We start from the raw sequence: 25,009 nt of genomic DNA, 5'->3' as shown, positions 1-25,009 counted from the left end.
AGCAAGGGTCAGAATCCATGTCTCCCTACAATCTACACTGTAATACTACTGCTACTAAATAATCATTTTGGTATCATATTGATAACTACAGATTAATGTGAATGCCCTCTGGTTTTTTTCGATGTTTTAATGGTGTATTTTGGAGGTAGAAAGCCGTTTCACTCACTGAAGCAGTGTTGGATTAAAAACTATACATCTGAATTGGTTCTTTAAAGTTAGGAGTTTAGGCTTGTATTAAGCCAATTATTTTTTTTATAACATAAAGAGAATTTTTTGGAACCAGGTTGAAGATTAGCCTCATAAAGTAGGGACAATACCTTTTATTTGGCTAGAAAACACAGTATAGATGCAGTTTAATTTTTATGACTAACTTCTGTGCATTCATAACTTTGTCTTTTGTTGCAGGTGCTAAAAAGTGGCGATCTCTTTCAAAGCAGGTGGGCAATAGTTTCTGTGCTGTCTTATAGCCATAGATTTTGATACAGTTACTTTCTTTCATTAAGTCAACTTAGAATCACAGGAGAAATCAGGGAGGTTTTTAATCTTTATTTTTAAAAAAAAAAAGATACTTTAATTTCTTCATTTTTGTCACTTCAGACTCAGCTGAGTCCAGAATTTCAAAGATACTTGAGCAGCTGTGCCTGTTACGCTGGATTTACTGACTTTTCCAAGCCTTTGTCAGTTCCTTCCTCAGCCTGTGTCTGACTGTATTTCTTTAGTGTAACAGGTGTATCCAAAGCTGCCTGAAATACTTACCTTCATCATACCTTTTGTGATGTTTAAGTGCCTCTTACTTTTTTTTTTTTTTGACATTCGTACAATTGCAAAAAGACTCTTGTCTGTATCCCTGTATTTTAAGGGAAGTACATTCATATTCATGGGTGAAGTTTGCCTTAGTTCAGGTTGAGTGTTTTAAAATAACAGTTTATTGGAGCTTGTATGAAAACCTTTCTGAAATCCAGGGGGACCTATCCTTGGCTTCAGTGAATATGAGCAGTGGTAATTTCAGCAACAAATATGTTACATGTCTCTCTCCAACTCTGCAAACAGTATTCTCGCAGATGAGCAATTCATAGAATAATCATGCGTGCAAAATGTATATATGTGCTTGAGTACTTCGAAAGTCATTGTGGTAAACTGAAGTTAAATTAACTGTTAGATTTGCATGCAGATCTTTGTCTTTTATATTGATTTCCTAGCGTTTATTCACAATCTGTTAACTACTTCTTTAAATATTTAAATACATACTTTTTTAAAATACTACTTTTTAGGAACTGAATCAGATCCTTATGGAGACACCACCAGTTTGGAAAGGATCATCCAAACTTTTCCGAAATCTTAATGAGAAAGGTGAGAAATAAAAATCTATTTTCCTGAATGAAATTATCACTTGTGTTAATTCATTGTGGCTAAAGTGATGTCATACTTTACTCTGAGTCACATGTTCAAAAAGATAAAAAGTGTTTGTTGCTTTCTACATTTTACAGCATGGAAAAGTTCCCTTTAATCTCTACAGTGTTTTAATCATGACATCTTACAGCTAGCCATAGATAGAATATTCTAATAAAGACACAATATCGCTTTAATTTTTTTAATATAGTCAATGATGTGATTATTTTTAAAGACAGTAGAGACAGTTTCAGAAATGCTATATATCCCTTTAAATTCTTCAGTTGAGGGCTTTGATAGCTTTTAAAACTTACACAGTTGGTAAAGGAAGAGCCAAGAGCCACTCCTGGTCTCCTTTTTTTTTTTTTTTTCCCCATTCTTAATAAGCTCTATCACTTCAAAACCAGAAAAAAAACACAGGGGAAAAAAAATCATGATGGCTTGCATACAGACATTTAAAAGCTATTTATGATAAATAATTCATGCATACTTTTGCTTATATTAAGAATGGTGAAGATCTGGTGGAATGTTCTAAAAATTTTTATAAGCAGCTGCAAGTACGTGCTATAAAATAAAGACACTTTATGAATGTTTAAAATAAGCATACCAGCAACAAAATTCCAATCAAATGTATGCATTTAAATGATTAATCTAATTCAAATGCAGCTCAAATTTATTAAAGGAGTAAGTATGCACCTACTTTCAGAGGAGAGTCCTGGGCTCAAATCTCTGGTGCATGGAGACACTCACTTTTTTCCCTGAGTCTGCAGCAGAAGTCCAGAGAGGCAGAAACTGGCATGTCTTTGCGCTGTATTTCCTTGTATTTCCTTGCTCTAGGCTGCTCTCTGTATAGTCAGAACAGCTGACTTTCGAAATATTAATTACATAAAAATTCAGCTTCAGAATCTGTTAAATGAATACATTGTCAGTTTAAAAACACATACCTGGATGTTGCTTATTAAGTCTGTAATAGAGTGTCTGCAACGTGTGCAGGCTTGATTCAACAGTATCTTACTCCAATTTTCTGCTAGTGAAATTCTGCAGAAGTTGATGGAGCTAAGAGGTTTCAAACCTGGCATAATGAGCTGGTAAAGTTAGTAATAAACCATAGCACTTACGTAGCTTTTCATCATGCTTTATGAAAAAGTGAGTTCTGTTATCCCATTCTGTCAATAATACAGGAAAAGGTGATGGGTCTTATGACTGGTAGGGTCATTCAGTAAGACAGTGAAAGGAACGGGAATAGAATTCAGGTCTCCTTAATTCTAATTGAATGTTTATTTAGTACATGACATGAAAACTCCAAGATTAATTTAATAATTTTCTTTAAAACATGCACATTTTAATATGAAGCAGGTCGCAAAAGCCTATGTCCATTTATTTTGCCATAGATTCATTTAAATCAGATGAGCCACATAGATTTATGCCAGTTGTCCTTAAGTTTTGTTTTTATGTTTTACCCTTGAGTGACCTCCCTCTCTTCTCTCTGGTCTTAGTGTGAGCTTTTCTTTCCATTCAGTCATCATTTCAGAGTCTCTCTCCCGTGACACTCAGAGCAATCAAGTAGAACCATCTGTCTACGGCTACAATATACCAGTACAAACAAAAGGAGAGAGTGCTTTCATGGCCTTTTATATTGCTCTCTTCATACCTGTGATCGACTACTTGACAATTGCACTTTCTTCCTCTGTTTTACAATAAAGAAGGTGTCATCAAACAAACAAAAATACATATTTACATTTATTGACTGGCTATTAAAGAACGTTTTACGTCACTGAATGAGAACCTTTGAGGTATCTAATTTCTTGATAGCTGCTTGTCCGAACAGATTCAAGCAAGCTTTTGAAAACTAATTTCTGCAAGCTGCTGTATAAAATCAAGAAGATAAAGCATAGAGCATGCATTACTTAAATGCCTGCATTTAATCTTTGCTAATCTTCAGTGTGGAGCTATGTGTAAATTGAGGAAAAGAGTAGATGGTATTAAAAATACTTAATAGCCTTCCTAACTAGATCTACTAGCAGTAGTAAAATCTTGGTTCTGAAGACTTCAATTTGCTCTTGAATCAAAAGGTGGGAAATTCCTTTTTTTCTATGAATGGAATGAAATTTGTGAGGGCAGTGTTTCAGCTGGTAAACATTGAGGGGTTTAGAGATTCCTTCTAGTATGTGTTTTGGTTCCAAAGACAATTTAGTTAACTGTCTTTTGTATTGCCTTTATAGTCCAGTCTCTCTGATATCTGTGGAGATCTCTGTGACTGGTTATTTTTCCTTTTATGTTTGAGGATAGGAGGCCTGATTCTCTTGAAGGTCTCCACTTTCAGGACAATTGGCTTTTAAGGAGGAGTATTGTATGATTGAAGGTTTGAGGAGGCATTTGGACAGATCCAAGAGAAATATAGCTGAGATTTTTGTATCTCACCTGTTCAAGAGGACAGAAAGTCCCTCCTGAGTATTAGTTCAGGACAGAATTAATTTAGAATTTTTTGTATTGCAAATATTAGAAGAAAATGCCCAAATTTCTTACTTTGGCAGTGTTGGAAGTGCTGATGTTAAATGTGTTCAGTAGTTGTAAAATCCACATGAATGATACAGTGTTTTGAGTTTTAATTGTACAGGTTTTTCGGTGAAAAAAGTCAGATGACTGTTTACATAGTTTGTTGCATACTCAGTTAAGTGATATTTTAAAAGATACTTGAATATCCAAAGATGTGGCTGTTTTTCTAAAAACTTTTGCACCTGACTTGGATTGAAATCAAGGAGACAACCAGCAACTTTTGAAAATCCCAGCTGATAGACATCTTTACTCTCAGGCATCTTTTTTTTTTTTTTAGTTCTTTTGAAATAGTCTAATATTGTGGACTGACTTAACACTTTGGTTTTGGAGGACAGACAAAATCAGTTGGTTAGAAATCAGGAAACAGTTTTTCTAGTTCAGCCTCGAAGATTATTAGAGCCAAAGGGTTTTGGGAGAGCTGCAAGTCATTGTTTTCAGTTCTTACTGAACTGTGAAGTGCTTCTTTTCGTTGATACCATGAGCATTCTGCAAGTTTTTTTCTCTATATGCGAGCTAGAAAAGCAGAAGTACAGCTTGTGGTACCAGACATGCTATTTGGACATTGGCTTCAGCTCTAATTTAAATTTTCGCGTAGCCACTTCTGAAAAGAAAAGGAAGTGCCATTCCATACTGTGATTGTCTTTTGACATCTAATCAAAGATTAAAAGCTTAGAATGTATTCCTTACAGATCTTCTGAATGTGGAAGAAGAGATAGTACAAATATTTCTAACAGGCTTTAAAAATGTTTTAAAAAATTACACACTCATTTAGTAAGAGTTTTAATATAAATTTCAGGTGATGATTATGAAAATGTGTGTATAAAGACAACTCAAAAGCCTAAATCTGTGCTTTCATCAGTAACATAAGGCTAAGTTTTCAATTAATGTAGGACATATACTTACAAAGTACATATTAAAGTCAAGAACAGTATTCAAATGGTACTTATCAGGAGGGAGCACTATTAATGTTCTCAGAGTAAATGTTCTTATATGTTAGAGAGTTTTGTCATGAATTATTGGTGGAGTTTTCAGAAAGAAAATCAAATAAATTGTTCATATTAGCTTCTAAAAATCTAGCCACCTTCTGTTTAATAAGCCGTTGTCCACTGACTGTAGTTGTTTATTTGCCGTATTTAATGTATTCGTCCCCTAAAATACTCAAAAACAAACCCAGACAAAAAAAACCCCACCCCATAGATCAATATTTTAGACAAATAGCTCATTGACGATGTTGAATACAGTGACATGCACACAAGTATGAATATGCATATGCACATGTACAAAAATTCTCCTTCTGATACATAGATTTAATATTTTCAAGTTTAGGATGTGCAGACAAGGTGAAACTAATATGGCATAACTTTTTTTTTTATCTTCAGGTGTGATATCTTACACAGAATATTTATTCCTCTTATGTATTTTAACAAGTAAGTATGTTTGGAGGAAAAAAACGCCAAAACTTCCTTACAAATGTCTAAACTCTGAATGTATTGCTGTAAGTTAAAATACTTCCCCCCCCCGCATATCCCAATATGGGAGAAAACCTCTTGTTGTTATGTTTTATTTAAGTGCTTTATTATATAGAACAACCTTTTACTGCCTGTGGAGAAAGTTAAGCCATACACTTCAGCTAAACCTCAGTTAAGAGGTTAAATTTGTTTTCTTGTCTGGAATTTATACAAAATTTCTAGCTGACTTTACTGAAGTTCATAAAGGACACTGAATATAGGGAGAAGAGAAGAATATATATTATTACTGGTTTGTTTCACCTGTTAGTGCATAAGGGGTGACACCAATGGATAGTGACAAAATATAAAATACAAAATCTGTCAAATTAAAGTAAATATTTATTTATGTTAGAAAACACGAACAAAATTGAATACTGACTCTTCTACCGCCCATAAAAACAAAGTAGAATAACTTAGAGTAAACTAATCCTGATACAGACTTTCTTCTGATATTTTAAGAGGTGTTATTTGGGAAGGAGAGAAGTGTTTTACTTGTCTTTTGTATGTAATTAAAACATTTCTATTGGATTCATTAGGCTTTTTTCCAGAGATAATCTAGTTTCTTATTATGAATCAGAGCAGGAACTTGAGCCTGAACTCTTACAATCCATAACTGGTGGATCAATGGATATTCTTCCATCATTTCTTTGTTTTCTGGACTGATATTTGACCATAATTCATCCATATTGCAAATCACTGAGTATCACCACAATGTTGCCTAAAGACTTCATTTACAATTACCTCCAAAGTCCCCATGTTTCAGAAATAATTTAAAATTCTAACCTGATTTCAAATTTAAATTAATCTGAGCATGTAAACAAGAAAATTATGCATCTCTTTCAACACATAACTTGTTTTGACCAGAAGTTGCATCCTGTACTTTTTTTGCAAAACTTTAAAATGTCTTTTAGAACACCTTTAGAACAATTTATTTTCTAGAAATTTGTGTTTTGTAACATAGAATGGACTCTAGGTATGAACTACTAACAACCTTAACTACCCAACCAGCCATTACTGTGATATATTTTTCTTGGATATTTCATGCTGTATTTCTACTGTCTGTTTCCCCTAATCTATGAATTTGTGAGCATGCCTTCTGTTTTCATAACATGGATAATAACTGTTTTACAGATGTTATGATTTACATTTACTATGTGCACAAGTGTACTAATTTAAATTAGTCGAGGCTACGGCTTTTACAAACAGACATCAAATAACAGAGTTTTATGTTTGCTTTTTTTCCAAGCAAATAAATAATTGAATGGGGTTTTTTTGGCAGAGCCACATGCAGGTTTTAGAATCGCTTTCAACATGTTTGATACTGATGGCAATGAGATGGTGGACAAAAAGGAGTTCTTAGTGGTATGTATATTTTCAGTCTTTGAATATTTTGATTTAATCTTGAAATTCATTTTTTTGTCTGGATTGAGACTCATAAGGATGTCAATAATCACGAGAACACAAGCTGTTCTTCACTGAATGTAATTTTTTGTTTGCCTTATTTAATGTAAAAAGTAAATGTAGTGTAAATAGTAGCTCCATATTACAGTGTAAGGGTGTGTTGTATATAATGATTTTATAAGCTTAATTCCAGTTTTTATTCTGACTCTTTTTAATTGCTACTACATTCACAGATAATTAGGCTATTAAAGTAATATTGCTATATCAATGGGCAGCAGAATTATTTAATTGCCATAATGATGGAGGGACTTGCAAAAGAATCTTTTCCTGGGATACCGCTTCACCTTGTCATTCATTCTGCTTGCATCCAAGGTTTTGTTACATTAAAAATCTGCATTACAGTGTTTTTCAAACTAAAGCTGTACTCAGTTTATTGCTTGGAAGAAGCAGTTCTTACTAGTTATTTAAGCAGAGACTTTATTTTTCTCCTGGTTAGAAATTTAAACAGTTCTAAAAGGTCCAGACTTTGAAAGAATAATTAGCTTATTTCATATGAAATTGAGATTTGTGCTTTAAGAATAGTTTGGCACTTGAGAAAAAATCTTCAAAAAATCTTAAATCATGCACTGTATTTTGCTTTTGATCATGATAAATTGATAATAGCATCTTAAAATTTGAATATTTTGTAACTTTTCAGTTGGTAGGATCCAGTAAGTATAGGAGAATGATGTTTGCATTGACAAGTGTAAAATTAAGAAGCCTTGGAACAAGAGGGCTATTTCAGATTGATGTGCATTTCATTTATTTTCTGATTTTATAAGAAATTGGAGGAATAATTAGTGCTATTCTAAGTGAATGTCAGTGATGAAGTAAAAAATTGATTTTTTTTTTAAAAAATCATGAAATACAGAAGATTTCCCACTCTTAGGGCTTCTGATTTTACAATGACTACATGGCTTTACATTAACAAGCTGCACAATACAGTATAAATCAGAGTTCTCTAAATCGGTAATGTCCATACGCAGCAGATGTCTGGGATTACACTGAAACACTTGGTTATGGCAAACATAGTTTTTGACATTTCTTTAGAAACTAATGTTTACAATTTTGTGTTTAGTGGTTTAGACAAGCTTTCTGAAGACTGCACAAGGCCTTTATTTTCTACTGAACAAGAACAGGCAATTAATAGAATAAAAATATTTGTAAGAATTGAATCATGTTTGCAAAAAAAGGTATTTGTAGAAGACATCAATTCTTAACTTCATATGTTTTTTGTGTAGTTGAGTTTATAAAAAATACAGTAAATATGTATGAGAAAAATCCCACTGCCTTACTGAAGAAGATGGAACAAAATAAAAAGAATGAAACAGACACATTGAATAGATTTAAGTGTCAGACCATGATTTATTTAAAACTAAGACACCCTAATTTCCTGTGTGCTGTTTCTTAATTGTTTTCAAGTCAAGTTACAAGGCTTGATTCAGATAAACTGTGCTAAACTAAAGAAAACAGAAATGTGAAAGAAACTGTCCTCAATACACTGAACTTCCCTCAATTCTCCTTTTCAAGGAAGTGAGATCTGACATCTAGGGGCTTGTTTTCTGGTGGCATAGCTTAAGCAGAACAGGTCTTATTTATTTTGGAAGCTGTCACCACATGTAAATTGTGGCTTGCTAATAATTTTTTGTATTCTAATATTAAATGTACCCATCCTTATATTTGCTAATTCCTAATAACCATCTCCTCCAGTCTGGGGAAAAAGACAGCAAACATTGGATTAATTTGCCAAAGGCAAAATAGAGGAAGAAGAAGAAAAATAAAACAGTGTGGTGGAATAGATTGACAACTTTCTTTTTTAAAAAAAAAGGTTTCTATTACAACAGCTATGTGGGAGGAAATTGAAGCAGGAGGCTTTGTCTTTCAGAAAGTGATGCTGAAAATGAAATCAGTATATAAGCCAGGAAGCAAGGACGACATTGAACCATGGATATTGCATCTTTCTTTGTAACTTACTTTTATAGTTCTTTTCATATCCTGCTTTTTATTTGTTCTCTGTCATGGTCCCTGATAAAAATTTCTCCTTCTTACTCTTTTTCTGTAACCAGACATGGTGGACAGAAGAAATAAAGGGAGAATTTTCAAGCGTTAGATATACTGTTCTCCACCTATTATTGTAGTTAACAAATTTGACCCTAACTCTGCTTGGTTACCATGTCAGTGACCCTTCAAAAATTAGATCAAAACTGTAAGTCAGAATGTTAGATCTGAAGTGAGAAAGACTAAAATAGATAGATAGGTAGATAGATAATGTCTGTGTAAATAAAAGTAAATATGAAAATAAAAGTTGAATCAGTGATGCTGCAGTTGTCATAGACCTTGCCCCAGAACATACATTTGACATCTGTACTCACCTTGCTTGGGTATGCATCACCTCCTGTGTGCCTGGATGCAGGAGATTGTAAGTGTTTCCATTTGAACTATATCCACCATTTGCACGGTACTTCTCCATTGATTACAGTCAGCTATCATAAAACTGGAAGTATAGTTAATATTATTCAATTTTGCAAATAAAGAGACTTTGAAGAGATTGGTGTAGGGATCACATGTTATGTGATTCTTTGAAGAGTGTGGTGAAGAGCTGAAAAATACTTAATTATTCTGATAATAGCTTTAGTGGTTTTGTAAACTAATTCCATGGTGTTTGTGCTTTCCTCTTGGCTTATGTCATAGGGCTGAGGTCAGGGAACAGAAGGATTGTGTTGCCTTGTTACAGGAGATCTTGTTTTTGCTGCTTTCAGCAGTCAAATCTCATTATGCTGTTTCAAACAATGTTCCTATGAAAGTACTAGATCCTTTTTGCATTCACTTTTCTACTTGCTGGTATCCTATAGCACTCCTTCTGAACAAAAGATCCATTTCCAGAAGTTTAGTAAGTGGTTTAATGATGAATGCAACAGAATCCTGTTCCCTTTGCCTCTGTGGCAGGGGAAATACATACAAGGGTGCATTGCTTTTTTACTGATCTTTTTTGGTTTTTCAATTACTGCCACTTTTCTCTCCTACTTGATGACTTGTCACTTCACAAGTTATTTTCTTTCTACTTCTCTCTCTTCATTTACCTTTCTTCTTTCCACAGTTTTGGGCTGCAAACTGTGTAATACTCTAGGCCATCCAGCTAAATCTCCTATCGTGACTCTTCACTTGTCAGCGTAGGTTACAGTAATTTGTGCCTCTAGGTTTGCAAAAGATGAGAAAAAACATACCAAGGTCTGTAAATTGATCCCATACTCAAAAATAGATACAGTGACACGCACAATATTCTGGTCTGTATTTGTTTGCTTTATAGGCAATTCCAGAACACCGTATCAATTTTGGAAATTCATAACACGTTATTTATAAATGTGTTTGCTATTTAATCACTAAACACTGTATTCATTTATTTCAGTGTTGTCATGGCCCTGCAGTAGAGCTTGCTGATCCCTTTGTCTTAGCCATCTGCCTTCTCTGAAACGTGGTATTCTGAAATTAAATTTGGAAAATGTGTTTGCAAAATTTATCACACACACTTTGTCTTTCACATTCTGATCCCTGAGGAGCTCTGTGTGCGTGTCGTTGGAGTATCAGGTTTTTATCATACTTCTTGTAGGTAGAATCAGGTCTTTGAAACAACTGCCACAGTTGTGTCTGTATGCCATGATGTTTGGTTCTGAAAATACCATATTCTAGATAAGACAAATTTGTCAGCCACAGCGTTTTTTCTTTTTCAGCCCACTTTGAGATTAGCAAATGCTGCAAGTGGCAGTATAATATTTTCACATGCAGTTTTTGAAAAGCTGAAGTTTACTGGTAGAGATATAGATGGCATCATAGTTAATACTGTTCTTTCTTTCTGTGAAGAGTAAACACCGTGACACGCTTTTCTAATGATTTGGGAATATTAATAAATATTACTATGAATAAAAATATTTAAATAAAACAGATACTTACAAAGAAAGATAAGTACAGACCAATCCTTACTCTGAAGACTTTGTAATTTTGAAAAATAAATATGCTGAAGAATCTATATGTTTTAAATCTTGTATTTGAGGTTTTCTCAGAAGTCATGTTTAAAGCTCTTAATGTAGAGAAAGTTGTGAAAAGGGTATTTTACAAGACCTGAAGGTATTCTTTGAACAGACTTGAAAAAAAAAGGGTACTTGATAAATTACTCTTGAGTAGTAGTTTGTTGCTGCTGAAGGGGAAAGTTTCACCCCCACCAGGTGTTTCCACCCCTCCCTTGTGCCAGCGGGAGTAAGAACTGATCTGGTTGGAAACTAGCAATATGAAAAAAAGATTATTCAGCTGACTACATAGCCACACAGATACTAATTATTACCCGACCAAAAAGGATGTGCCTAGAGGTGGTGAAAAAGGCTGGAACTCCCCCTTTTTGTGTAGGTTGGATTGGCTAAAATGTAAAGCTAAATAGGATGTTCTTAGTATTGTGATCCCAAATAGAATTATTAGCCTTACTTTGTGGAAGAATACTTCCTTTTTTTCTCTCTGTGTGATGGTTAAAGTCACAGAAGGAACATGAAGGCATGAATATGAACAATAAAGTGTCATTGAAACACTGATATTTTAGTAAAGCACTATATTTTAATACTGTCTGCAGTGTTTCTCATGATGAATGATTGTCATGCATGTGAAATAGCCTGAAAACTAAGTAAGAACAAAATGGTTTGTTTTTTAGCTACAAGAGATTTTCAGGAAAAAAAACGAGAAGAGAGAAAGAAAAGGAGATGAAGAAAAACGTGCAATGCTGGTAAGTAAAATTAGAAGTTGCAGCTGGTAAGTTGGATTGTTTTCTTCAATGTAGGACAAAATTGTGTGTGTATGTATTTCACTAATCACTTTCCATTTTTTTTAAAATAAATTCATATCATAAAAAGGATATGCATAACTTTATATATAGAATAAAGCATATTTAGCCTAAACTGCAGTTATTGAAAAAAGAAATTTAAGTGATCTATAGAAAAGAAAAATTAGTGTTTAAATACTGCATTACATGTTATGACAGTAGCATTGATTCCATTTGGAGCTATAAACTAGGAAAAAGTGACTGTGTCATTACACAGTCTTATTGTCTGTAAGAGTGAGAGATCTCAGTGGCAAGACCAAACTATTCTCCTGCTCTCATAACTAACTGAAGCTGTTCATGTTGACATACTGATTCTGAAGCTTGTTACTAATAGTCATTTTAAAATAGCTGATGAAATGTTACAGGTGAACTTAGATTTTTATATTCAGATTTAATTTTTGTATTAAATATTGCTTATGACCAATGCAAAATGGTTTTAGTTGTTTATACTATCTGAACAGATTTTCTTGGAATATATATATAATTCTTATATAATGTCAATTTTGCATTTCTTATGTGCATGAGAAAGGTACGTCAGAAATAGACAAGTCTGTGGTGGTTTGTCTGGAGGATGGCAGCAGTAGCAGGAACTTATTCTACTGTTGGACGAGTGAAAATCTGGGACAAGTTTCTGCCAAGCCCACAAAAGAAAAAAACATGTTCATTTGCGATTTGCATATTTATGGCAAAAATTCCTTATTATCAGAAAGGTTTTGACATATATGCAAAGCTTCTTATAGTGCCCATTATCCTTTTGGGACCATAGGTGCTTGATCTCAGATATTTGTCCCTGAAACCACAGAAAGTTTGAATTTCAAGAACTAATACTTCTTAAACCTTCCCTCAGCATAAAAAGGGATCTTTTCTTCCCACCCAGAGAGACCTAACCTCCTCAACTTTTCAAAGCTGTAGGTCAATTGTTGAATCTCTTACATGCTGTTTATTCTGAACAAAGGAAACTTATACCCAAAGGAAGAGCTTTTGGGAAAAGTAAAGATTGCAAAATGAAACATTTTTCCTGAGAGTAGTCACTACAACTCTATACTTCTCTCTTGAAAAATTTAAAGAATGAGGTTGAAGTTAAGCCTATTTTCTTCACTGTCATTTTAAAAGCAAAGAAATAAAAAAATTTCTAATATTATGGAAAATAAAGATTTGCTTATCCTAACCTATTCTGTTGTCTTTTTTCCCTCCCCTTCTTTTGGCTTCATTCTGACATGTGATACTTGGCTTGGCCCGTTTTTACTGTGTGTCAGCGTCTTCAACTTTATGGATATCATACTTCTACTAACAGTGTATGTACTCTAATTATTTTTAATTTACGCAGTCTTCACCAGTGAGGTGAAATAATATGCTATAAGAAAATTTGTTCTATTTATCTTTTTCATCAAGGAAATTGCTTCTGCTAATCAGTAAAAATGTGATGTATCTTTACTTGCATAAAAGATTGTGCATGTTCGTTGCACTCATTCTGAAATAGGCAACCCTACCAGGAGGAATGATTGCGCTTTCTATTTCTATAAAATGAAGGAAACAATATTTTTAAGAGAAAGGACAAATAAATCTTAAGAAATTATAGACTTCGTTTTAATTAATATATGTAATTTAAGTCCTATGCATGAGTCATTTGATCCAGGTCTGTCTTGCCTTCTTGTGTATAATGTGCAGTAATAATTAGTCAAATGAATCCTTCACCTCTTTGTTTCCCCCCACCCCCAAATAAAAGAAACCAGAAGAGAGCTTTTCTATTTTTATGCTTCACTTACAAAACAAATAAATAAGAACTTCTAGTGCTGAACTAGAATAGGATTTTGCAGAAAATAGTCCCTGTGTTATGTAGGTGACAGTAAACTTATTTGCAGTCATTTTTGAGGAGTGGGAGAGAGAGTTAGTAAGAGAGAGATGATCTGGTTTTTTTAATGTCTTCATCATGACAGAATTAATTTTTGGATCACAGCAGAAGTTAAACTGTTGTAAAAAAGAAGAGATAGACTTGATGTTAAAATAGAATTAAACTTGTTTTGGTATGATTCTTGTCATATTGTCTCTTCAAAGTGAGAGGAGGGAACCTACAAGAATTAGATGACTAGTGAAATTCCAGTTTTAAAGTCTGTTTCTTTATATAATCATTCACAGGAATGCACAGATTTATTTCCTGTGAAGTTAGCACAAACGATTTGGGCAATATGCAGGAAAGAGGTCTGTTGAACGAAAAGGTGTAGTAACATGATGTAGATGCTGCAATGTTGTGAGAATAATGTAGTAAGAAACGTGATTCAACAGATTTTAGATCAGGCTTTACTGCAGTGAAGGATGTGGTGGTTGCCATATTGCTGTGCTGCCTCCTATTTTAAACCGAAACCAAACTAGGCTTTCCTACTCATATAGCAATTTTCCGCTTTAGTTAAAAGAATCTCCTTCCAGCTGCTTCCAAACTCTTTATCAAGATGATGCCCAGGTGTGCACCATCCTTTTCTGCCCTGCTGCTACCTGAATGAAGATCTCCATGCAAAGGAGGCTCACATGTATAGGCATTCATAGAATCTGACGAATTTCCTCACCTGAGGAAATAGATATTTTGGGTTTCTATTTATCCTACTGAAACAAGAAGGGTAGCAGCCTTTTCAGTTTCCCTTGATGTCCTGGGGAGTTGAAGATACTCAGGACCAAGGAGATGCAGCCCTAGAATGTCTGGGATAGTCCAGAGTGCTGTATTGGGCCTTTCTCCTCAATTCATCCTTCAAAACAGTTATAATTTTTTGACAAATGTCGAGGTCTATAAGCCATAGAGTGCGTACAGTGACGTTTTACACGGGTTATGTATTTTTGTATTTTCATTTGCGTAGGTTAATTCTTTCAAGTCATGTTCTGGTGCATACTGCAGTTGTGTGTTATGGCTACTACAGCATGTATTGCATGAGTGCTCTTACTAGCCAAATGCCAACTGGAACATGATAATTACGATGAGATGCATGTAAGGAAAATAAAAAGTGCATGCCCAGAAGTACTAATTCCATTGGCTAAAATAAATCTCCAGTAGGAGATAATTACAGAATTGTATGCATGAAATAACGAGGTGTTGTTCATTCGTATGACCCAGTAAACATCAAAGGGATAGATAAGTGTAAGAGAGAAACTGCTAAGGACCTAATCCTGTACACACGGAAGTAAATAAATTCGTTTGAGTTTAGCAATTTAAGACCGAATGGAGTTGTATATGAGAATGCTGTGGCCATGACACAGGAGTAACAGGAACTGTTACTCCGTAGTAAGAGAAAGATAAAACCAGATTTTTTCAAAAAGGAAACAAAAGTACAATATATGTTAAGCAAGGGTATAATTCTTGATAGTTTGTTATTTTTCTTTGATGACAATTTACAGAAGGAGCTGAGTTGAACTGGTTAGTGGAGGAAGTACGTAATAGAACTTGTAGAAGCAGTGTTGACATATTGTAGAATACGTAGAGACAATAAACCTTCAAATAGGTACAGAATTCTTTATGATAACAATGTGGCTTTACACATCACACAGCAGCATAAATCTTCTAAGAGAACAGTATGTGCTGAGTCAAAAAAAATGGTTTTAATTTGTAGTTAGAAGTTTAAACTCATTCTGTCTTTGTCTTGCCTGTCCAGATGGACACAAGTGGGGAGCCTTGAAAGCAGGAGACCTAGTTTAGATTAACTTATGGAGAGAAAGGGGAAAATTTGTTCAGTTGCAATAAGCCTAACAAAGTTCAAATAGCCTTCTGCCGTCTTTAGGATCACCTGCCCTAGATGCTTTGGGGAGAAAAAAAAAAAAGTACATGCATAGATCTTCCAAGACTAACTGCAAGATAAAGGAAGGCCTGTTTTAATAAGGGAGGACTTTTCAGGCTTCCAAAAATAAAACATTTCAGAGCAAAAAGGTAAACGTATTTTCCTGGGAGAGATTAAACACTTATTTTCAGTTTAAACAAGGTAAGTTTGATCATCAGATGTGCATAGTGCTTTCTTGATAAGTATGTTACAGTTGAAGTTGGACTTAGGCTTGGGTTTTGGATTTCCTTATTGTTGCAAGTTTCTCATCCTGATTATTGAATGAAATTAATTTTATGTAACTAGTTATATGGTGATATTTATATTTTGACTAATGGAAAACAAGTTTCATAAGTATATAAATTACTATTTTTTTGGCAAAACAGATTTGTTAGAAAAAACAGCAAAATACTGAGTTTAGATGGACTTGTTCACATATACTTGTAATAAATATTTTCACTTTACACTTTCTCTAATTTATTTTGTCTGGGAAAGTGGAGTCTGGTGATACTTTTGGCATGGCCAAGGTATGAGTAATAAGGAAATAGCTGTCATAGACCAGTGTTCCTTTTGTTTACATGTACTGGGTAGAAATTTCTCTGTATAGAAGCAAAAGAATCAAACCATGCTTTTGAAGATCAGTTGGAAAAGATTTTAAAGTCTGTAAGCGGTTGTTTATTGTTCTTTGCTTCTCAAACAATTCTGCTTCTTGAAACTTCTGCAGGTTCTTAAAACAGAAGGAGAGGACCTTGTCCCCAGAAGCTATTGGGATACTTTGAGACGTAGCACAAGCCAAGCACTCTTTTCGGACCTTGCGGAGGTATAAGACAACCTCTGTCTCTGGTCCATAAACAGATTGCTATTTTATTTATTTCAGTACTGGTTACTTTCCTATTTTATGTACTTTGTTTGTACTCTCTTCCTTTTAATTACTTTTTTTTTAAAAAAACCTGAAATTTCTCAGATTAAATGGATTTGGTTCTATGCAGTGCAATAATTGAAAGTTGTCATTTCCAAGTAAAAACAAGGTTACCTTTTGAAAGAGTTGGAATATCAAGTCCTCTTCAGTCCTTACTATAAGAAACATTTTCTAACACTAATGTTGACAATATTTCACAGTTAAGAGAAGTATTTCAGGGAACCTTTGTCATTTAGGCTTGGTCCAGTGATATTACAGCTTTAATGAGAGTTGCAGCTCTTTAAGCTTTTAAACTTTACGTCCTTAATGTGGTTTTTATGTATGTTATTAGAGCTTTCTTCTCAAAAACAGTATCATGCAAAGATTGCATTAGTTATGGATTAAACCAGGAATGTGTTAGGGTAACCAAAACATTAGTCAATCTTTTTTAGTCTTACACGATCACTATGGAGGACTAGCAATATCACTGAGCTGTCAAATTAATTTCCATAGTGCTTTAAATTCTAACAAGATTCTTGTTTCATGATCTGCTTTCAGATAATTAAGACATTTATTTGTATTGATCATTTAAGAGGATCAGAAAACTAGATCATTTAGGCTTTTCTGTGCCCCATACAGTAAGGGTGATTGTTCTGCTGTTGAGGCATTAAAGGACATACAGCAACTCCACACTGACGCTGGTCTCAAGTCCCATGCTTCATAAGCAGAATCATAATGAGAAAAGAGCATGGAACTGAAATGGACCTCTGGGACAAAACAGTCTTTTTCTTTGCTTCATAAGCAATGTGTGCTCTATATTAAAAATAATTAGTGTTTTGTCCCTGCTGGTCCTCTGCAGAAGTTATTGAATTACCTGAGTACTTGGATGGACTTTTTCTAATGTCAAGGCTAAATTTACTCATAGTCCCTTTGTACCAGTCTGTTGTCCCTTAACTTTCATAGGGCTTTTTCTTCTTTAGTATTAATCTTCTTACTCTTGGTTGTGTTTATAAACTCAGTCATAGCCCTTAGTTTTAATTATCATAGGCTAAACATGACAAGGTCTTTCATTTTCCTCTGAAGGTAGAACCTACATTTCCCAAGTATCAAATAGGCCTTCTCTGTACCTCTCTCAGCTTGAGTTCATTTGCCGTTGAAAAAACCAAGATGTAGTGTTAGAGAATTGAGTTTTATACCAAACCAATATTTATAGCAATATTCATAGTAATAATACATTCATAGTAATCTTGCAATAAAGCAGTACACCCAGCTTTTCTTTCCTTTCTTTTAAATTTATGAGCTCTTGAATTATTAGTCCAGTTATTAGTCGTCCTTTATTGCACCAAATTTTAAACCTTGTCTAGTCAGCTAAGAGAGACACAGAGGCAAGAGAGGGTTGCTCTTTTCATTGGCTATTTAAGGAGCTTGGGGCAAAGAGTTTTCTGAATTAACTTGTCTTCTTAGTCTACAGTTAGCTGACATGAATTCAGTCTGAAGTATAGATGGACACACGTTTGGTAATCTCTCCACACCTTTAATTTGAAGAAAGGTTTTTTATGTCTGAATCCTCAGACTAATATCTGTAACTACAGTGTAATTGAAGCTTAACAGCAGCTATACTAAACATCGATTTACTTTGTCTGTAAAATGTATAAAAAGTCTCTCTGCTCACTTGTAAATTATTTTATGAAGAAAAATCGTGTCCTGCATTTGCTCCACTGACAAATTCCCACTTCTTACTGTAATCATTTTTATCTTGCTTGGATTAAGTTTGAGATGGCTGGCTTTCATCCATATTCTTATCTCTCCCAGGTACTCTCACATCTGAATAATAATATAGCCAACTGTACTAAGAAAGTGGTACAAAGCTAGGTGACACTGAAGTCTGTGTTGTTTCATAGCCTTTTGAGAAGGCCTTGTGTAAGTTGAAAAGGAGAGTAAATAAGGTTTGTTGTTGTGGGAATCAACTTACAAGGTCTCTCTGGGGGAAAAAGAAGTTATTCATTCACATCCAGTTTCTTTCTAGGACAATTTACAGTACTGTTTCTGCTATTCCTAATTTAGCAACTGCACCATCCTGTTGGAATATGCCAGTTATCACTGAATTCAGATTGTGGGTTTATTCTTAAATTACTAAATGAATGGAAATCAGTAGATTTATTATCACTATTGAAAAATCAAGGACTTGCAGTAAGAAAGCTCTTATTAATTCAAAGCATACTATGCATACTTCATTCTCAGAATATGTTGCTACAAGTGGACCATCGCTTATAAGTGTAACTTACTTTGTCAATACTCTCAAATCAAAAGCTTGAAATTAATTTTGCAGAATATTAAAAAAAATAGATTTACTGCTCTTCAGGGTAGGAAATTGAGAAGAAAAGATGTTGCCATTATGCAGCAAGCCAGTAACGTGACTGAAACACTTGTCTCTCTTGTTTCTCTCTTTACTTGTATTTGTATTACAGTTAGTGTAAAGGTGAAGAGAAACGAGGCAGGGGTTTATTCTCATTTAAATATATCAGATCACAATAGAGGCTGTATATTTGTATATATGGAAACAGGTGTTGTCATTTCATTTTCACTGATCTAAAATACAAAATTCTTTTTATTATGAATGGTTTTAAATTATTAAGGCTTTTGTTTTTATCCTTACCCCTTGAGAGAATTTATTTAATGCTATGAATGCAGAGGGAGCAGGAATAGTTTTCAGTTGCCTGCAATTCTGCAGAGAAGCATACTGGGTTGAGTTTCTGGGGTGGGGTTTTTTGTTTGAGGTTTTTTCATTTAGTGAGGCTGACCAAATGGGAATTGTGAAAAGACTTACAGGTTGTATTTTTTTTAAATGGTTCTTTAGATATGGGTGGATGCAACCTAAGCCTGAGGTTTTGAAATGATTTTGCAAGATGAAAGGCTGTAATTTAACATTTGATATCTTTTCAGTGTACTTGAGGGAAATTGTTTGAATGTGCTTAGGGATTTAATTGCTTAAAAGACATAAGAAATAAGGGTATCTGCGTTTCAGTATATTGTGTCCTATAGTGGAGGGTAACACTGTTAAAACACAAATAGTGATTACTTTTCTGAATTAGTTTGCTCTCTTGAAGAGCAGAGCTGTCTTAATTGAAGGACATGAAATATCTCTCTACCTATATATACACTATGTCGTCTTATTTTTCCCTGGAGAAGAATATGAGAATAAAGAGGAAGCTGGAGTACATGAAATAGAATCTTGAGAATCCTAAACTGATTATACTAAAGCACAGAAAAGTCTGTCTCATTACTTTACTTCTTGGATGTTGAAAGGAAAGGATTCATGGTGTTAGTGCCTCATGTTTTTCCTTGTTGATGGTACACAAATACTCTTAATGGATATCACATTTTACATTTTTTACAAATCAGTATGTAAATTTGAAATTACATTTCAGAGAATGTAGATATGAAATTATTTTTCATGGTACATGATGTTGAACTACTGCATGCTGTTCAAAATTTCTTCCAAGTTTTTTCATGTAGAGTTTCTCCGTCTGTTATAAATTTATAGCCTCTTCAGTTAGGAAATAAAGTCAGACTTAAAGGACTCTGAGTGCAGCTTGCAGCTTTGTATACGCAGATCTTTATAGATCTGTATAAACAGCTTTCTATGCTTACAGTAAATCCTGTAGGTTTAGGAGGGCTACCAAAATGGTCAGAGTGTTGGAACACCTCTCCTATGAGGACAGGCTGAGAGAGTCAGGCTTGTGCAGCCTGGAAAAGAGAAGGCTCCGGGGAGACCTTATAGCGACCTTCCAGAACCCAAAGGGGGCCTACAAGAAGGCTGGGGAGAGACTTTTTACAAGGGTATGTAGTGATACGATGAGGGGTAATGGTTGGAAGCTGGGAGAGGGCAGGTTTAGACAAGATATAAGGAGGAAGTTCTTCAGCCTGAGGGTGGTGAGACACTGGAACAGGTTGCCTGAGGAAGTTGTGGAAGCTCAATTCCTGGAAGTGTCCAGGGCCAGGTTGGATGGGACTTTGAGCAACCTGTTCTAGTGGGAGGTGTCTCTGCCCATGGCAGCAGGGTTGGAACTAGATGATCTTTGAGGTCCCTTCCAACCCAAACCATTCTATGATTCTATGATTATGGTGATAAATTAGTAGTTACATCTCCCAAATGTTTTATAGGTTTCTGTACTGTGTATTCTGTTATGTACTTTAACAGTAGAGTCGGCAAGCACACTTCCACAAAAATATGGTGTTGCTAATGAGTGGCAGCTTGTCTAGGAAAAGCAGAGACTACTGGCTCCCACTCTTTTCATAAAATCTTGTCTTTGTAAGAAAAATGAGAGCTTGGACAGGCGGTTCTCCCTAGGCAGGTGCAGCAAGGTGACTAAATATATTACTTTTTGAATTTCAAATGTTGTTATATGCACATTAATGCCAGAAGGACATTGCAATGGTGGTTGGAGGGTGGACTTTGACCTTTTCAGGGGCCTGCTTGGTAGAGTAGCGTGGGATACAGCCCTAGAAGGAACAGGGGCCCAAGAAAGCTGGTTAAAATTCAAGGATCACCTCTTGCAAGCTCAGGATGCTTCTCGACAAAGAAGGCTGGCCAGAATGCCAGGATGCCTGCATGGATGAACAAGGAGCTCCTGGACAAACTCAAACACAAAAAGGAAGCCTACAGAGGGTGGAAGTAAGGACACGTAGTCTGGGAGGAATACAGCGAAATTGTCCAAGCAGCCAGGGATCAGGTTAGGAAAGCCAAAGCCCTGATAGAGTTAAATCTGGCCAGGGACTTCAAGGGCAACAAGAAAAACTTCTGTAGGTACGTTGGTGATAAAAGGAGCATTGGGAAAAATGTGGGCCATCTCCAGAAGGTTACAAGGATGTGAAGAAGGCTGAGATACTGAACAACTTTTTCATCTCAGTGTTCACCAGCAAGTGCTCCAGCCACACCACCCAAGTCACAGAAGGCAAAGGCAGGGATTGGCAGAATTAAAAACTGGCACTGTAAGAGAAGATCAGGTAAGAGAAGATCAGGTTTGAGATCATCTAAGGAACCTGAAGGTGCACAAGTCTGTGGGACCTGGTAAGATGCATCTGCGGGTCCTGAGGGAACTGGCGGATGAAGTGGCTAAGCCACTATCCATCATATTTGAGAAGCTGTGGCAGTCCAGTAAAGTTCCTGCTGACTGGAAATGGGGAAACATAAACCCCATTTTTAAAAAAGGAGAAAAGTAAGACCTGGAGATCCACAGGCCAGTCAGTGTCACCTTTATGTCCAGAAAGATCATGGAGCAAGTTCTCCTGGAAAACATGCTAGGGCACATGGAAAGTAGGAGTTGATTGGTGACAGCCAACATGGCTTCACTAAGGGCAAATTGTGCCTGGCAAACTTGGTGGCCTTCTACAATGGGGTAACAGTGTTGGTGGATAAGAGAAGAGCAACTGATGTTTATTTACCTGGACTTGTGCAAAGCATTTGACACTATCACACGACACCCTGGTCTCTAAACTGGAGAGACATGGATTTGATGGATGAACCACTTGGTGGATAAGGAATTGGCTGGATGGTTGCACTCAAAGTCACGATCAATGGCTCAATGTCCAAGTGGAGACCAGTGACAAGTGGCATTCCTCAGGGTCGGTATTGGGACCGGTGCTGTTTAATATCTTTGTTGGTGACACGGACAGTGAGATCGAGTTGCCCCCTCAGCGAGTTTGCTGACAACAGCGTGTGATCAACATGCTGCAGGGAAGGGAGGCCATCCAGAGGGACCCTGACAGGCTGGAGAGGTGGGCCCATCCAAACCTCACAAAGTTCAGCAAGGCCAAGTGCAAGGTCCTGCACCTGGGTTGGGGCAATCCCCAGCACAGATACAGGCTGGATGATGAGTGGATCAGGAGCAGCCCTGTGGAGAAGGACTTGGGGTTACAGGTGGACGAAAAACTGAAATGAGCCAGCAATGTGCACTAAGACCCCACCTGCAGTGCTGCATTCAGTTCTGGGGCCCCCAGCATGAGAAAGACATGGACCTGCTAGAGCAGGTCCGGGAAGATGATCAGAGGGCTGGAGCATGTCCCCTATGAGGACAGGCTGAGAGAGTTGGGGTTGTTCAGCCTGGAGAAGAGAAGGCTCTGGGGAGACCTTCTAGCAGCCTTCCAGTGCTCCAAGGGGGCCTGCAGGAAAGGTGGGGAGGGACTCTTTACCGGGGAGGGTAGTGATAGGCTGAAGGGTAACAGTTTCACACTGAAAGAGAGTAGTTTTAGATTAGATATCAGGAAGAAGTTCTTCACTCTGAGGATGATGAGACATGGGAACTAGTTGCCCAGAGAAGCTGTGGCTGCCCCCTCCCTGGCAGAGATCAAGGCCAGTTGGATGGGGCTTTGAGCAGCCTGGTATAGTGGAAGGTGACCCTGGCCGTGGCAGGAGGGTTGGATCTAGATGATCTTTAAGGTCCCTTCCAACCTAAACCATTCTATGATTCTAATACCATGGCTTATTTAAAAGCCTTATATTACTCAACTATTTTTCTTGCTGTCCAGTATATTGAGTTTCTTTGTAAAAGATGTACATGCATGATAGTTAAGGGTAGTGAATATGTAGTAAAAAAGTGGAATGTTGCACAATCACTATATGCACATTATAGTTATTTCTGTTTATATGCATGTCTTCCTGTTTACAACTCTTGCTGTTACATATAGTAAAAATTAGTTTATTTTACTATTCTAATTCTGTGCCTTCAAAGTTGATAGTTATTTATAAAAGCAAAAGTATTAGTACATGTTCAAAGATTCCTGTCTCATGCAGGGACCACACACTCAGTAGATGAGGAACATTCTTAAGAGAATGAGTCAAAATATTACTTCATGATTTCAAAATTTCTTACAATTCTGTTGTTTTAAATATATTTGGGCAATAAAACTTAAGCTGTAGTCATCTGCTGCTTATAGAAAAGTATCATATAAAGTACACGTGACTGATGCGAGTGGTTTTGGAATACAATCCCATACTTAATAATTTTGAAATATAAGAGTATATGAAGTAACATCCTTTAATTTCTTTGTAGTTGCATAGTAGAAGGGAAAGGAGATTGTGTACAAAGGGAGTTATTTTTATGGTTTACCTCAACTGTCTAGAACATTTTTTTTTCCTCAAGAGTTTCTGGTTTTGTTTTTCATGCTTTTTCCCCCTTCATTGTAGCTTCGATTATACTATATTGTTGTTTTAAGTGTTTTCTGCTAAATACAATTAACAGCCTAATGCTATTTTGTGTGAAAATTGCATGACTAAATTAATTTAATGGATTTTAATACTAAACTCTTTTAAGACTATGAAGATAAAACACAAACTCTTTTAATAGAGAGGTCTATTGTGATGATAGGCATTCTCAGATTGTACTTCTGTAACAGATCCAGTCATGGCCTTTAATTTTTTTTATTCTAATATTTAAGCGAGCTGATGATATTTCAAGTTCACTGTCAGATACTACACTGCTTGTACACTTCTTCGGCAAGAAAGGAAAAGCTGAACTAAACTTTGAAGATTTTTATAGGTGAGTCTCAACTTTATTAATTCCTTGTAAAAAAATACTTGCATCCTTGTTCTAATTAGTATGTATTACATTACTATACAGATAGTTTATGCAGACATGTATATAAAGTTTATATTCCTTTTGTGTGTATTATATATACAAAGAGCAAAATAAAACGATAAGTGAGCTAACAATAAAATGTCCTGTACTAATGCTGCTGCATATGCACTTGTGTGCGTAGTTGTTGTGGGGTGGAGAGGTTATACCACAACCCTGTCCTTATTGGTATGTTGGAATGTTTTTCTTGGTTTTGAATTATTTTTATTTTTTCCCCCTGTTTTTCAGTGCTTTAAAAAAACTTTGTGTACATCTCTGCTCTTAGGGACTTTTAAATGTAAAGAATTTTCTGCAGATATCATGTAGGCAACTTAGAACAATCTTCTTCAGGAAAAAGTGAAAACACAGTGGAAGCTATTGGCTTAATTGTTACACCAGTTTAAATAGAATTTAAAAATATAGGGAGAGTGCCATAAAAACAGAGCCATAAAACTGTATGTTTCTATGTGATTGACAGAGATACAATGTTTATTTATTGTTTCCTCAGTAAATACTCCCAATACCTGTTATCTTTATAGTTATCACTTAACTGTGCATTCTAATCAATCAGATTGCAGTATTTTGCCTTAATATTATGTGTGTCATGGAAAGTATTCAGTATTTCACATAGTATAAAAACTGTGTTGTCAAGCGAAATCATGATGTGAGTACAAAACAAGAACCAGAAAAGAAGATACTTTTTCAAAAAACATCTAGTTAAAATCTATTGCTGCAAGATGTTGTGAACACTAAAGAAGTCAAAATCTAGTAGATGTATTAATGAAAGAAGGATGCATCAAGTTCTATTCAACACTACTTTAGCAGCTCAAACCCCCATAAAACTATGGACTATTATATATTAGAAAGAAGTGTTGCAGACAATGTCTACAGGATGCAAACTCTTGGGAACCTGTAACAGGGAAGTGTTACAGGTTGCGGTTGACAAT

General features: G+C 35.5%; 1 protein-coding gene across 2 annotated transcripts in view; it reads left to right on the top strand.

Moving 5' to 3' along the window:
• MICU3 (mitochondrial calcium uptake 3) overlaps positions 1–25,009 on the top strand; it is a 58,653-nt gene that overhangs the window by 16,502 nt on the left and 17,142 nt on the right. For both annotated transcript variants that reach the window (XM_086464141.1, XM_086464142.1), the window contains exons 3-10: positions 406–437; positions 1,272–1,350; positions 5,325–5,372; positions 6,733–6,815; positions 11,587–11,658; positions 13,011–13,049; positions 16,276–16,371; positions 23,887–23,987. In XM_086464141.1, coding sequence (XP_086320267.1) covers positions 406–437; positions 1,272–1,350; positions 5,325–5,372; positions 6,733–6,815; positions 11,587–11,658; positions 13,011–13,049; positions 16,276–16,371; positions 23,887–23,987 — 550 coding nt within the window. The remainder of the gene's footprint in view (positions 1–405; positions 438–1,271; positions 1,351–5,324; positions 5,373–6,732; positions 6,816–11,586; positions 11,659–13,010; positions 13,050–16,275; positions 16,372–23,886; positions 23,988–25,009) is intronic.

Source organism: Leptosomus discolor, chromosome 4, assembly GCF_034619465.1.
Source record: "Leptosomus discolor isolate bLepDis1 chromosome 4, bLepDis1.hap2, whole genome shotgun sequence".
In the NCBI taxonomy this organism is placed as follows: Eukaryota; Metazoa; Chordata; class Aves; order Leptosomiformes; family Leptosomidae; genus Leptosomus; species Leptosomus discolor.
This window is presented reverse-complemented; position numbering and strand designations above follow the sequence as displayed.